The 14,286-nt window shown below is 41.2% G+C and overlaps 1 protein-coding gene across 1 annotated transcript; it reads right to left on the reverse strand.

Moving 5' to 3' along the window:
* Positions 1-1,636: 1,636 nt before the first annotated feature.
* On the reverse strand, positions 1,637-12,078 carry LOC139480134 (cystathionine gamma-lyase-like). Its single transcript, XM_071263162.1, has 11 exons — positions 11,923-12,078; positions 10,291-10,372; positions 7,497-7,592; positions 7,067-7,176; positions 6,587-6,721; positions 5,984-6,041; positions 5,426-5,503; positions 4,602-4,754; positions 3,816-3,937; positions 3,567-3,619; positions 1,637-2,089 (listed from the first exon to the last, which is right to left on the reverse strand). Exons 1-11 carry the CDS (start codon positions 12,076-12,078, stop codon positions 1,942-1,944), a joined length of 1,191 nt encoding a protein of 396 aa, XP_071119263.1. The 3' UTR covers positions 1,637-1,941.
* Between the last annotated feature and the right edge of the window lie 2,208 nt (positions 12,079-14,286).

Below are 14,286 nucleotides of genomic sequence, written 5' to 3' on the forward strand. Positions count from 1 at the left end.
CTATATTCACATACCCAGAATCCCCACGGGGAGACACGCATGTTGCCAGGTTTCTATATTCACATACCCGGAATCCCCACGGGGAGACACGCAGGTTGCTGGGTTTCTATATTCATATACCCGGAATCCCCACGGAGAGATACACAGGTTGCTGGGTTTCGATATTCACATACCCGGAATCCCCACGGGTAGACACACAGGCTGCCGGGTTTCTATAAATATATTATTCATATACCCGGAATCCCCACGGGGAGACACGCAGGTTGCTGGGTTTCGATATTCATATACCCGGAATCCCCACGGGGAGACACGCAGGTTGCCGGGTTTCGATATTCATATACCCGGAATCCCCATGGGGAGACACGCAGGTTGTTTTCTATATTCATATACCCGGAATCCCCACGGAGAGATACGCAGGTTGCCGGGTTTCTATATATATATACCCGGAATCCCCACGGGGAGACACACATACTGCGGGTTTCTATAAATATATTATTCATATACCCGGAATCCCCGCGGGGAGACACGCAGGTTGCTGGGTTTCTATATTCATATACCCAGAATCCCCACGGGGAGACACACAGGCTGCCGGGTTTCTATAAATATATTGTTCATATACCGGGAATCCCCACCGGGAGACACGCAGGTTGCTGGGTTTCGATATTCATATACCCGGAATCCCCACGGGGAGACACGCAGGTTGCTGGGTTTCGATATTCATATACCCGGAATCCCCACGGGGAGACACACAGGCTGCCGGGTTTCTATAAATATATTGTTCATATACCGGGAATCCCCACCGGGAGACACGCAGGTTGCTGGGTTTCGATATTCATATACCCGGAATCCCCACGGGGAGACACGCAGGTTGCTGGGTTTCGATATTCATATACCCGGAATCCCCACGGGGAGACACGCATGTTGCTGGGTTTCGATATTCATATACCTGGAATCCCCATGGGGAGACACGCAGGTTGCTGGGTTTCTATATTCATATACCCGGAAGCCCCACGGGGAGACACACAGGCTGCCGGGTTTCTATATTCATATACCCGGAAGCCCCACGGGGAGACACACAGGCTGCCGGGTTTCTATAAATATATTATTCATATACCCGGAATCCCCACGGGGAGACACGCAGGTTGCTGGGTTTCGATATTATATACCCGGAATCCCCACGGGGAGACACGCAGGTTGCTGGGTTTCTATATTCACATAACCTGAATCCCCACAGGGAGACACGCAGGGTGCTGGGTTTCTATATTCATATACCCGGAATGCCCAAGGGGAGACACGCATGTTGCTGGGTTTCTATATTCACATACCCGGAATCCCCACGGGGAGACACACAGGCTGCCGGGTTTCTATATTCATATACCCGGAATCCCCACGGGGAGACACGCATGTTGCCGGGTTTCTATATTCACATACCCGGAATCCCCAAGGGGAGACACATGGGTTGCAGTCAATACACACCCACAAATGTGAGTGAGTTTGGTTGAGCGCCGTCTGGACAGTATTGGCCGCGTCAGGAAGACTCGAAATGTTGCGGGTATTTGACGTTTATCTCTATGGTTGAAGACATCATAACACAAAAGATCTTATAACAATACCATTTATTGCTTACATACTAGTATTTATTTCCTCTTACATTTACCATTTTAATTTGCATATGAATATTAATATTTATTACAAGAAACGATTGAGCATTACATTCGGATGATGAAATCTGGGAATAAGATATTTTAGGATCTGTATACCACTATATTGAAGGCAATGAATGTGAATATTGCAAACATTTGCTTGGAATTTATGGTAGATCACAATTACTATGCTGTCTCAAAACTAATGAAGTTTCCTGGAGATGACGCTGACCCTCAGATTAGAATGTTCGGTAGGAGGAATATAGATATTGTGTCTAATCCAACATATAGATAATTATTACAATATGGCCGTCTTTAGGGCACTGTCGAGATCTCCTGTCAAATCAGTTGGATTTTCTAGTCCCACCGACAGTCGGACAAGAGTGTTGGTTATTCCGATGGCATCCCTCGCCTCGTCTGTCATCAGACCGTGGGTCATCGTACACCTGGAGGACAGAACAAACGTACAGGTATTTCATCACAACATGCATACATGTGCGTCATCGTGCACTACGAGGACAAAACTGACGTTAACATGTTTGATCGCATAAACTAGCGTACACGTGCGTCGTCTAACACCTAGGCGTCAAAGCTTAAGTATATATGTATTTGATCAAACCCAAACTGGCATCCTTGTGCATTATCCGACGCCTTGGCGACAAGAATAATGTACAAGTCATACATTTCATCAAAACAAACTAGCTTACGCGTGCGTCGTCTTACACCTAGACGTCAAAGCTAAAGTATATATGTATTTGATCAAACGAAAACTGGCATACGTGTGCATTATTCGACACCTAGAAGACAAAAATAATGTACATACATTTCATCAAAACAAACTAGAGTACACGTGCGACGTCTTACACCTAGACGTGAAAGCTAAAGTATATATGTATCTGATCAAACCAAAACTGGCATACGTGTGCATTATCCGACGCCTTGGCGACAAATATAATGTACATACATTTCATCTAAACAAACTAGCGTACGCGTGCGTCGTGTTACACCTAGACGTCAAAGCTAAAGTGTATATGTATTTGATCAAACCCAAACTGGCATACGTGTGCATTATCCGACGCCTTGGCGACAAAAATAATGTACATACATTTCATCAAAACAAACTAGCTTACGCGTGCGTCGTCTTACACCTAGACGTCAAAGCTAAAGTATATAATATGTATTTGATCGAACCAAAACTGGCATACGTGGGCGTTGTCGGACGCCTTGGCGACAAAACTAACGTGCACTCATGTTAGAACAACACACCAGCAGACATCTGAGTCTCCGTACGTGTAGATGGCAAAACTAACGTACACTCATGTTAGGACAACACACCCGCAGACATGTGTGTTTCCGTACGTGGAGACGGCAAAAGATACAGGCACTGTAATTCATCGCAACTCATCTATATGACAAATCTAGTATACTTGTATATCACGTACCCACACACGGCAAATCTAGCACATAAATATTTGTTCTTGACAAACATAGCATCAGCCGTTTGATCATGTGACAAGAATTGCATACCTGATTATAATCAGGACAAAAAAAGCACAGACCGGTGTTTAAATCATGATAAAAATAGCATTCTAGTTTTGTATCATGCTTAAACCGGTTTAGAGGAAATTGATCAAGACAAAACAAATAAGAGATAGTTCACTGTGACAACTAGCATACATAAATTTCACTAGAACAAAACTAGCATACAGATATTTTATCATGACAAAATAGTATGCAGATATTTCACTATGCTACAACTATGTATGCTTTTTCGATGGAATATGATGTATTACGTAAGAAATTGACGACAGGCATCGTTCAGTATATCGGTATCAGTGCTTGCTTACTTGAAATACACACACGCGTACAATGAATGGGACAAACACTCACATTAGACACTTCATTTTAAGAACAAATACTTACGGTAACTCTGCCAGACTCTCATAGCCTCCAAGGCTGAACCCAAGGCTGATTATCTGCAACATCATTTTAGATATTTCAAACGTGCTTCGTATACACACATTATACTTACTTGCAAATGCTTTATATTAACTATTCATTAGAGCAATACATGAATATATAGACAGAGCTAAATATTTGATAACTTCATACCATAGAGTAAGAATATTTGGATACATGATTTAACGAATGAGTATCTTCTCTGTTTTGTACCTTGAGATTTTTCAGAAATGTCTTGGTTTGTTCCCCCGACCCTTTGACGTAGAAGCTCACCATCCCTCCGTTGTCTCTCAGAATCCTCTTAGCCAGACTATATTGTGAATGAGAAGCTAAGCCTGAAAGATAAACGTATGCAGGAAAAACAAACAAGACATCATTTAATGCTTTAACAACTACGAACTAATATCTCTCCAGTCTGAATATATTGTACTTTTATTTCACATGATGGCCAATGTCATGTTCTCGTTTAAGGGGATTTTGGACAGTGGCTTTTTTGCTATTCTATTCTACATTCTTATAATCTAAGACGTTTTATAACATTTGTTAAAGAACAGATCAATATGTTCAATATTAAGAACGGTTCAATATGTGCAATACAAGAACAGTTCAATATGTTCAACACAAGAACAGTTCAATATGTACATCACAAGAACAGTTCAATACGTACACTACAAGGGCAGTTCAGTGTGTGCAATAGCAGAATAGTTAAATATGTACAACACAAGAACATTTAAATATGTGCAATACTAGAACTGTTAGATATGTTCAAGACAAGAACAGTTCAATATGTACATTGCAGGAACAGTTCAATATGTACAACACAAGAACAGTTCAATATGTACAATACAAAAACAGTTCAATATGTACATTACAGGAACAGTTCAATATGTACAACACAAGAACAGTTCAATATGTACATTACGTGTTCAGTTCAATGTGCAATATGCAAAATCAGCACGTTCATATATATTGTCATCAAGATCCAGAAATTCTACGCACCGGGGTAAAGAACTTTATCAATCAGTGGATGGTTCTCCAGATATTCTGCAACGACTTTGGCGTTGCTGCAGTGCTCCCTCAGTCTGATGGCAAGTGTCTTCAGTCCTCGCTGTACCATGAAGCAGTCAAATGGGGAGGGGACGGCTCCAAGAGCTACAGTGTAGACAGGGTGGTTACGAAGGTACAAACCGGGGTCCCGTACATGAATGCGATCTTAGTGCTATGGCTGTTTTAAAACGTTACAATAGCCTCACAGCCTCCGCAGTGGTAAGATTGCTTTTTGCAACGGGGCTCTGATCTGTTATGTTAATAACTAATGTTTCTTTGTCAGATACGGCATAATGACTCATCAGTCCAGGTGACTTGTAAAAATGCCCGTAGAAAACAATATCAGATGAACACTTTATTGAGAGTATCTACATGTAGATGGCAATGGCAATTACCTGCTTTTAACTAATCTTAAGTAAATGTTATATATTGTCTCCTAAAACAAAGGGTACATACACATCGCTGAATGTCCGCAGTGCTTCATTCACATTTGCCATGATGTATTTGTTCTGGTTATGAAGGGTGTGGCGTCGATACGGCCCTTTGTCACCGGTTAGGATATAACTATCGCTTGCCATAAATGATGAGAATATTGGAACAGGTGGTCAAACTCGACTGATTGGGTGTCATCATATAACGACCTTGTTCAACCACGGGTTTGCCAGGCCCAGACGTTATCATTTTCATACCGCCTTCAGGAAAAAAACAATAAACAGACAAACCAACAAAATATCAATGCGTGGAAAGATCACAATAACACTTGGTAAGTAACATACCCATTTGAAAGAACTTGATTTGTTGGGCTATGTTTGCATCGTTTGTTGCAAGAGAGCCCATCAGAACATCACTGTGACCTGCAAACAACCCTCCCACATAAGCGATATATTCCAACACTGTGACAATCTGTAATAAAGGACCAATCATATTTTCATCATGCAGCGTTTAATCAGAAATACCGCCACGATGTGTCAAAAGATCACAATGTAGATATCATTATACAATAACTCACTATCCGCTTCACGAACAGAATATAACATTCGAGTATAAACTTCAATAATTCTTTTGAAACGAAGTTTGAATATAACGAATATTTGTTTGATAAATAGTTCGTTTTATAACTACTGCTGTATCTCGAATGGTGAATTTGGTATATCAGCGTTGATTATTTGTTTTATCAACACTGACATCGACATTTTGATATATCCAACTTCATTATATCGGAAATTGACTATTTATTTATCTATTTATGTGTCCCTTTTTATGTTATGATCTGTTTAAAATTTGAAATATAGGTTCTATTCAGTGTTTGATATTTGAGCAGACTTATGTTGTACCATTCATGTACTTGGTGATTGAGTGCATTACGATGTCCACACCAAGGTCAAGTGGTCTCTGAAATGATACACAAAATGACAGCTAATACGTCTGCCACCATAATCATTGGGCGCTATATTCATCCGTTGACATTTCATTGAGTAATTTTACATTTATCAAAGGCAAAAAATAACATGTCGTCACTTTAGATTCAGGTCGTCGCGGTTCATATAAAGTGAGACTTCGTTAGTCCGGACCCCGTTAATATGGACACCAAATCTCAAGGGCGATCATGAAATAAACGTCTCTATACATTACGAAACGAACATTACATCTATCCATGATTCGTAAATCCCGGAATTGTTAACGCGGGCGAGTTCATGGGTAATTGTACTGTACGGATAAACGAGGCTTCACTGTACGTACTTGCATATATACCCCTGATGATTACGAATAAGACTAGGTCGTAATTGCGTAGGTGCCTGTAATCACTGGATTGTATGGTCCAGATTCGATTATTTACAAACCGCAGTCACATGGCTGGAATATTGCTGTGTGCGGCGTAAGTCAACGAAACAGAAAACCTGCATATATATTGCAGCACATAAATATAATATGCTTACCAGGAGATATGGTGTGAGAAATGTGTTATCGACGCAAATCAGTGCATCGGGGACTTTTTTCCTGACTACAGCAACCACCGCCTCCATATCAGTGATCTTCAGAGTTGGATTGGTCACCTCTTCAAACCAAACCATCTGACGAAAGAAAACTTCAACTTACATACAATCACAAACACACAATAATACATCAACAGCGAAATATATTTGACTATATATAAACAAGACTCTTCAACTATGTATGCAAATTGTCGGGGGTCACGGTGTGATAAAATATTGTGTTCCCCGATCACTAAATGAGAACAGCTCTATTGTATCTTCTTCTAATGGAGGAACGAGGACAGATGTATAGCCCGGTATTGTTCCGTTTCTAGATCAATGCTGTGGCCCTGGTCCGGACTCAAATGTTATCTTTTTTGTTGGGATACGTTGATAGATACAATATTAAGCTTTTACCGTCGTATAAGTCTCCCCGTGACTTACTTTAGGTTTACAATCCAGTGCCGCTTCAAGTTTGTCTAAATCAAGGAAGTCAACGAAGGTCGTGCTTATTCCCATCTTGACTGCACAGTACTTGAAATATCGAAATGTCCCTGCAATAAGTTAGTTACACATTTCAAATAAAATGAACATAACTTAGCATTTTACAAATTGATGGATATATTATTTTTAATTTTTTCATGCTCATCAGAGGTATTTTTTCGAACCGATATTTTTCAAAATAATCGAATCTTGTTTGACGAGTAACCAATACTGATTGATTAAACCAAATAAAAAATCATAGTTCATTAATTTAAAAGAAGTAGTCTCCACTTTAACAACATTAAATCAATTTCAATTCAAGACATCTTGCTTTACCTGTACAACTATTTCTGTTACATGCACGCATCTCAAATAGCTCTCTCTGTCTTACCCCCATAGACGTCAGCGGAACACAACACGTTGTCGCCGGATGTGAGGAGGTGGGTAGCTGTCATTGTAGCTGCCATGCCAGAGGCGAAGCAGTAAGCTGGAATTTGAAATTGGTATTTTCCTGGGAAATGGACCTTATTCAATATGTACTTTAAGTGTAGGGGGCCATTGGTGTTTTCCAGGAATCGATCATCATTGTTTACAAATTGCTTGTGCTTGTACTAGTCCGAACTAAACCAGTTTTATAGTGCAAGCCCACTCAGCTATACACAATATACTGACTCCGAGCCGACCAGTCGTTCCTTTACCCACTTAATGCCGGGCGCCAGGCAGGGTTATAACAAATACCATCTTTCATCGTCTTTTGGATGGCACCACTGACCACGGCTCTCCAGGTAGACGTTCCACCCACCTGGCAGTCATTTAGAGTTTTTAGATTTATAAAGGCTTTTAGGAGAATATTGATTTGTCATTTTTTCATAAGGAACAATGAAATAATACCAACCTAAATGGTGGACATGCATGATCCTGTAATTACAGACCGACATAGACAGACATTTAGTCCCAGAAATAAAATTGTCGTATTCAAAATATAGGTCTTTGAGAGGCATTTAGAAGTAGTACACTCAGGGAAGAGAATATATGGATGTCAGCTTCTTTATAATGAGGAACACAACGTTTCGGAGTATATCCTTACTCCTTCATCAGGTGGATGATGATGAAGGAGTAAGCACATACTCTGAAACGTTGTGTTCCTCATAACACAAAAGTTGACGCCCCTATATTCTCTTCCCTTTAAAACTATATATCTACAAAAAAAAATAAAAAAATAAAATCGAAATGGCGCCCAATACAATCCGTAATTTCCTGGAGCTAAAGCAATCGAAACTTGTCAAATCATCCTAAACTTGAGTTGGACTCCTTTTTAATTTTTTCTCCAGGGTCTGGGAGACAGACTACAACTGACACTAGATATATGAACAACAGACTGATAATGATATACGAATTCAAACATACACTATACCGGAGCGCCTACATCCTGAACAATTTGATAGGTCAAAGTTTAATAAACTCAACAACAAAAGTTCCTGTGACACCAATATTTTAGTGTATTTTTCAAACAAGTAAAGTCTGGTTTTCAATATTGTAGTACATGTATGGAATCAGGTCACAAAAACGCAACTGCTACAGAAAAGCATGCATTCCATGCAAAAGTTGACTTTTATGCAAGCCCCATGCATTTCACTACCCAAGAATGGGTATAAACACATGTGCGTTAACGGGATTCCATATGCATTGTTTAGCATCGTGCTGACAACAACCACTCGGAATTTTTTTTTTAAAATTCCGCAATTATGCAACATTACGAAATGCCACGCTTGTCCGAAAATGAGTGTATGCGAGCCATTGGCATGCTTGAAGCGGGATGGAGCCAACGTGATGTTGCAAGACAATTTAACGTCCACAGAAACACCAACTATGGCAACGTTGGCAACAGACGAATGCAGTCAGAGACCATACTCGGAGTGGCAGGCCACGCGTAACCAATAATCGACAAGACAACTGGATTCGAACAACACACCTACGAATTCGATTCCAGCCAGCAACAGTGACTGCAAGAAGCAGCCCTGGCCTTCGACGAATATCTTCACAAACCGTACTTCGTCGCCTCAGATGTGCAGAGATTGTCGCCAGAAGACCCGCCAGACGTCCCATTTTGACAGGAAACCACCGTCAAGCACGTCTACAGTGGTGCAGACAGCGTCTACGCTGGACGGCCATGCAGTTGGGACAAGTTCTATTCACTGACGAGTCTTGTTTTCACCTCAGCCACAGCGATTGACGGATTCGAGTGTACCGACGTCGAGGTGAACGTTACGTCAATCATTGTGTCTCGGAAGAAGATCCGTTCGGTGGCGGCAGTGTTATGGTATGGGGTAGGATTACAGCAAGACAGAGGACGCGTTTGATAGTGGTAGAGGGATATCTCAATGGACAGCGCTACCGCGACGAGATCATCGGCCATGTTGTTCTACCGTTTTTGCGTCGTCATGGCCCAGGCATCACCTTTCAACATGACAACGCCCGGCCTCAAATTGCTTGACTTGTTCAGGATTCTCTTCAACAAAACAACGTGAATGTCATCCCCTGGCCGGCTCGCTCCCCTGATCTCTCACCAATCGAGCACATGTGGGATGAGATGGATCGGCGCCTTTGACGTCAACCACGCGTTCCACAGACACTCCAGGAACTTCGAAACGTGCTACGGCAGATATGAAAAGATATCCCACAGGACTTTGTGCGACGTCTGGTTCATTCCATGAGACGAAGATGTGTTGCTTGCATCGCAACCAGAGGTGGACGTACACGCTATTGATTTGTAAATTGACATTTTGGCATGTTCATGTTTTTTTTTATGAAATCACGCATTTTCTGAAGTCAGTATGGCAAATTAAACAACCATTTGAACACTTACAGGAGTCTTTAATCTGTTGCGAACCGAAATTGTTTCAGATTTGGTAAAAAACATAACTTTGCATTAAATCTTATTCAATGTCACAGGAACATTTGTTGTTCAGCATATTAAGCATTTGAGTGGGATCGCATGTACTTTACATACTGAAGAAAAAAGTTATGGATCAGGAATGTTTAGGGGGATGTTTTATTAAATTGTTTGCCCTGTCTTCGCTACAACAAAATATCCCAAAACATATCAGTCCTTCCTCTTTTATTCAGTATATTTAGCTGATCAGTTCATAACTGAAGAACGTAAATCACAACGTAAATAGAATAACCTGACTTCGCCCCTTCCAGTGCTGCAAGGCATTCTTCCAGACAGCTGCGGCTTGGGTTGTTTCCTCGGGTGTAGTAAAATCTCTGAAATTGTGGTTTTAGTTAAACACAGAATAAATCCCAACATGGATAACATTGCTGGAAAGAGACAGGGTGTGATTTATAAATTCTAGGTTTCCCAAAATGTGTTGGGTATCTATCTGTACGTACTTTAATATTGGTCTGTTTTAGATGTGAACATGACCAACCACTTAACCTATACAAGACCTCTTAACAGCCCTTGAGATCAGATTACTTGACATTCGTCCGGTGAGCGATGAGGCTGACTTGTAGTCAATTCCACTGATATAGTTTGGCGCCATAACATGCTGTGTGTCCCGCGGCACTTAAAGTGACAGCACTGTGACCCTAAACATTTTAAATTGACACAACGCAACGACCACCAAGAATCATTCTATATCAAAAGTAAATTTCATCAGATCCTTGTATATTCGTAAAGCTTACGGAAGGATATAAAACGTCGGAGAACAGATCCGCCACAGTGCTATCACTTTAAGTGTGAGTGAGTTGGGTTTAACGCCGCTTGTATTACAGTTGTATCTCGGCGTGTCAGCTTAATGTGGGAGGAAAGCCCTAAGTGATGAAGGTCTCAGACGTTTACAACTTCGGTGAAACCTACGAGCACGGGGATGATGCTGACAAACCTAGAAACATAATCGGGGCGAACCGGGATTCGAACCCACAATCAAGGGACGCAACTCTGCACAGCGAATCGCGGCGCCTTAGGCGACTGGGCCACCCGTGCACCCTGTCACTTTAAGTGGCGCAAGTCACCCACAACATTTGTTTTAACGTCAGAATACCAAGCGGTTAAAAAATTGTTCAAATGAATTTGGAATAATCTATTATGAAAACAAAAACAAACAAATCACGTAACCTTAAAAACATGGACACTTGATCCTGAAAATATTTAGTCCATCTTGATATATCTACCATGATGCAAGTGTACTAAACTAGGTTGTCCAACATGACGAAAAAAGTCCATTATCTTTGAAGTATGACTCAGCGTACCGTTACTCAGCTGTTTTATGGATGTAGTAAATATATCTTGCCGGTGTTACAATGACAAGTATATATGGACACCCTTTTAATACCATATGAAAAAATAAATATTTTCTTGCAGTCGCATGTTTAAGATATTATTGTTTGTTTGTTCATTTGTTGTTCAACGCCGTACTCAGCAATATTCCAGCTACATGACGGCGGTTTGTAAATAATCGAGTCTGGACCAGACAATCCAGTGATTGATATCATGAGCATCGATCCAAGCAATTGGGATCGATGAGATGCATCAACCAAGTCAGCGAGCCTGACCACCCGATCCCGTTAGTCGCCTGTAACAGCAAGCATGGGTTGCTGAAGACCTATTCTACCCCGGATCTTCACAGGTCTTAAGATATTAAGATATGGATGTACATACAGTTTGCGTCTAGAACATCGTGTTCAATGCAGATAATGAATAATGGTTGCATTTGATCACTTTCTCCGTACCGCTACTCATAACCATGTATTGTACACGTGGTGTGGGACAATATAGGCCATCATATCTACAGTCACAATAACTTGCCCCTCACCGCTCCACGCGTGGGTTCTGCTATCTGGTACGTGGTTGCCAAGGTGATTGGTGGAACAACAGCCCTGTGACTCCACTGCATGGGATCCACCCCCGTATGGATGGCATCAGTACTGAAACTGTCAAAACCTTCGCCAAACTCTTCAGACTGCTCCATTCCGTACACGTTGCGAGCGATCTGTATGTATGAATGCGTGTATTGGGCGATAACACGACAATATGCATTCACGACACAGCACTCCCTGGCCTACTTACACTTGGGAAATTGTTATAGGTCAAGTTAGTATTAAAGCCCTCATACAGTTTAAACGTTTGTGTGTGTACATATCGTATCTACTTAATGTTGTACAACCCGTGCTCGTCGGTTTCCCCAAAGTCGAAAGTACATGGCAAACTATTTCATGTATTACTTGGGTTTCCCTCTGACATCAAGCTGACACGCCATGATGATTTCATGTTTTCTCTTTCACGTGCCACCTGTTACGAGATACATGTATATATACAGTTGACTTTGAATAACTAAGTACATCATCAGTTCAGGTTATGTCTCATGCAACTTCATGATCCCTGCGGAACCTTTGTGTTGCTATGGTCTATTATCAGCAATCATCTGGTGTCGAAATGCTTGATACTGTTTTCATGGTCCCCAGGAGGTCTTAGCTTTGTAATATTTCACTTATTCATTTTGCTTAATGATTTATCAGGGTAATTAGATTTCGAAAAAGTAAAATCGTATGTTTTACGCTTTGTTTTATACCATTCCACACACGTCAAATTTACTCTGAAAAATGCTCTGACAATTTGAGTTGAATTGTCAGATTTGAGTTTTGTTATCTTAGTTTGAATTTAATTTTGATGAGAACATCCGATCCTGTCACTGCTTTTCAATGTTACTTATATAGTTTAAACTGTTACGGTTGTGAAACACACAACGATGGAACAACTTGTAATAGTATTTAGAGAATGCGTTAAGATACATGTGGATATGTGTTGGTGAGGTTAAGGGGTCTACATTTGGGTTTTGAGTTGTTTGGTTCGGAGATAGGAGCCATTACACAATCTAATGCCCCGATAACTCAAAACTGTTATTTTAAAATGTATTTGGAAAACTCTTTGTTCTGCTGTTTCAGAACAGGATAGTCCGTTATCACAATCGTGACTCGTTGCACAGTTCAGAGTCTTGCAGTATCGCATGCATCTGTTTTCCCTGGACATGGGGTCACCGGTGGCCCAGCAGTGTAGGGTGCCGCAATTTACTCTGATAGATTTGCGCCCCGTAGGCCTGCCAGACCTATTGTCGAATCCAGATTCGCCGTGATTTCGTTTGTCGGTATCATAACCGTCCTCGTGGGTTTCACGAAAGTAGTAAATGCCTAAGACCGGTGTCACTTCGGTCTTCTAAGTTATGCTGACACGCCGTGATATAACTGAAATACTGTTCAAAGGGGCGTTAATCCTCACTCACTCACTCACTCACTCACTCACTCACTCACTCACTCACTCACTCACTCACTCACCCACTCACTCACTCACAGTTCGCCGTCAGGCAGTTTGGCGACCGCTCAATTTGAAGACATATTAATTAAGAAATTTTAGTATGACGATATTGTCGTAACTGCTTTCGGGTGTCAAGTGGGACCCTACTACAGTTACTAAAAGAATTGCCGTTCCTTGTCACCATGGTCAGTTCAGCCATGACTTTGCAGTTCGCCTTGTCAGCCCAGTCAAGGAGTGACTGGTCCTAAGACCTTACTCCGAATTGTCTCCATCAGCATTTATACACGCATAATAAAGAAACGCAACATGTTTATACTCAAACTAGTTTTAATTACTCTCACTCCATCTATCAATACACGACAGCATCAGACCGGCCAGGCTCGTCACTTAATGGGGAGAACTTAGAACGACTGGGATTCGACTCAATCGACTGCAAACCGAGCTGTCCTCTCCTTATGTTGACGGTATCATTTTAAAGTGTTGGGGCCTGACTGGTCTTTGTCACTTGTCCTCATAGATCGTTTTTAAGTGGTTTAAAACAATATCAGACCATGAGCTCGTGTTTGTGTTGTGATCGGAAAATTACTGGAACCAAGTAACCGTTTAAAAGATGTCTATTGATTAATTGGCGGAAACACTATCGGAAATATCCTGCGCCGACACTCCGACTTTCTGTCTCCATCGCTTTTAAAGCTATAACCCCATCAAATTAAAGGTTGACTTTGGTATAATTTTTATAAGGTTTGTGGGATGCATTTTTATCTTATAACATCCTCCGCATGAGGACAAAAGCTGTCCACAGCTCGGATGGAGGTAGCATTAGGTCAGGTCTGATATGTTAAACTACAATCACGATAAACACAAGAGA

The sequence above is a fragment of the Haliotis cracherodii genome, unplaced genomic scaffold (assembly GCF_022045235.1).
Source record: "Haliotis cracherodii isolate W230 unplaced genomic scaffold, xgHalCrac1.p SCAF_4, whole genome shotgun sequence".
Lineage (NCBI taxonomy): Eukaryota > Metazoa > Mollusca > Gastropoda > Lepetellida > Haliotidae > Haliotis > Haliotis cracherodii.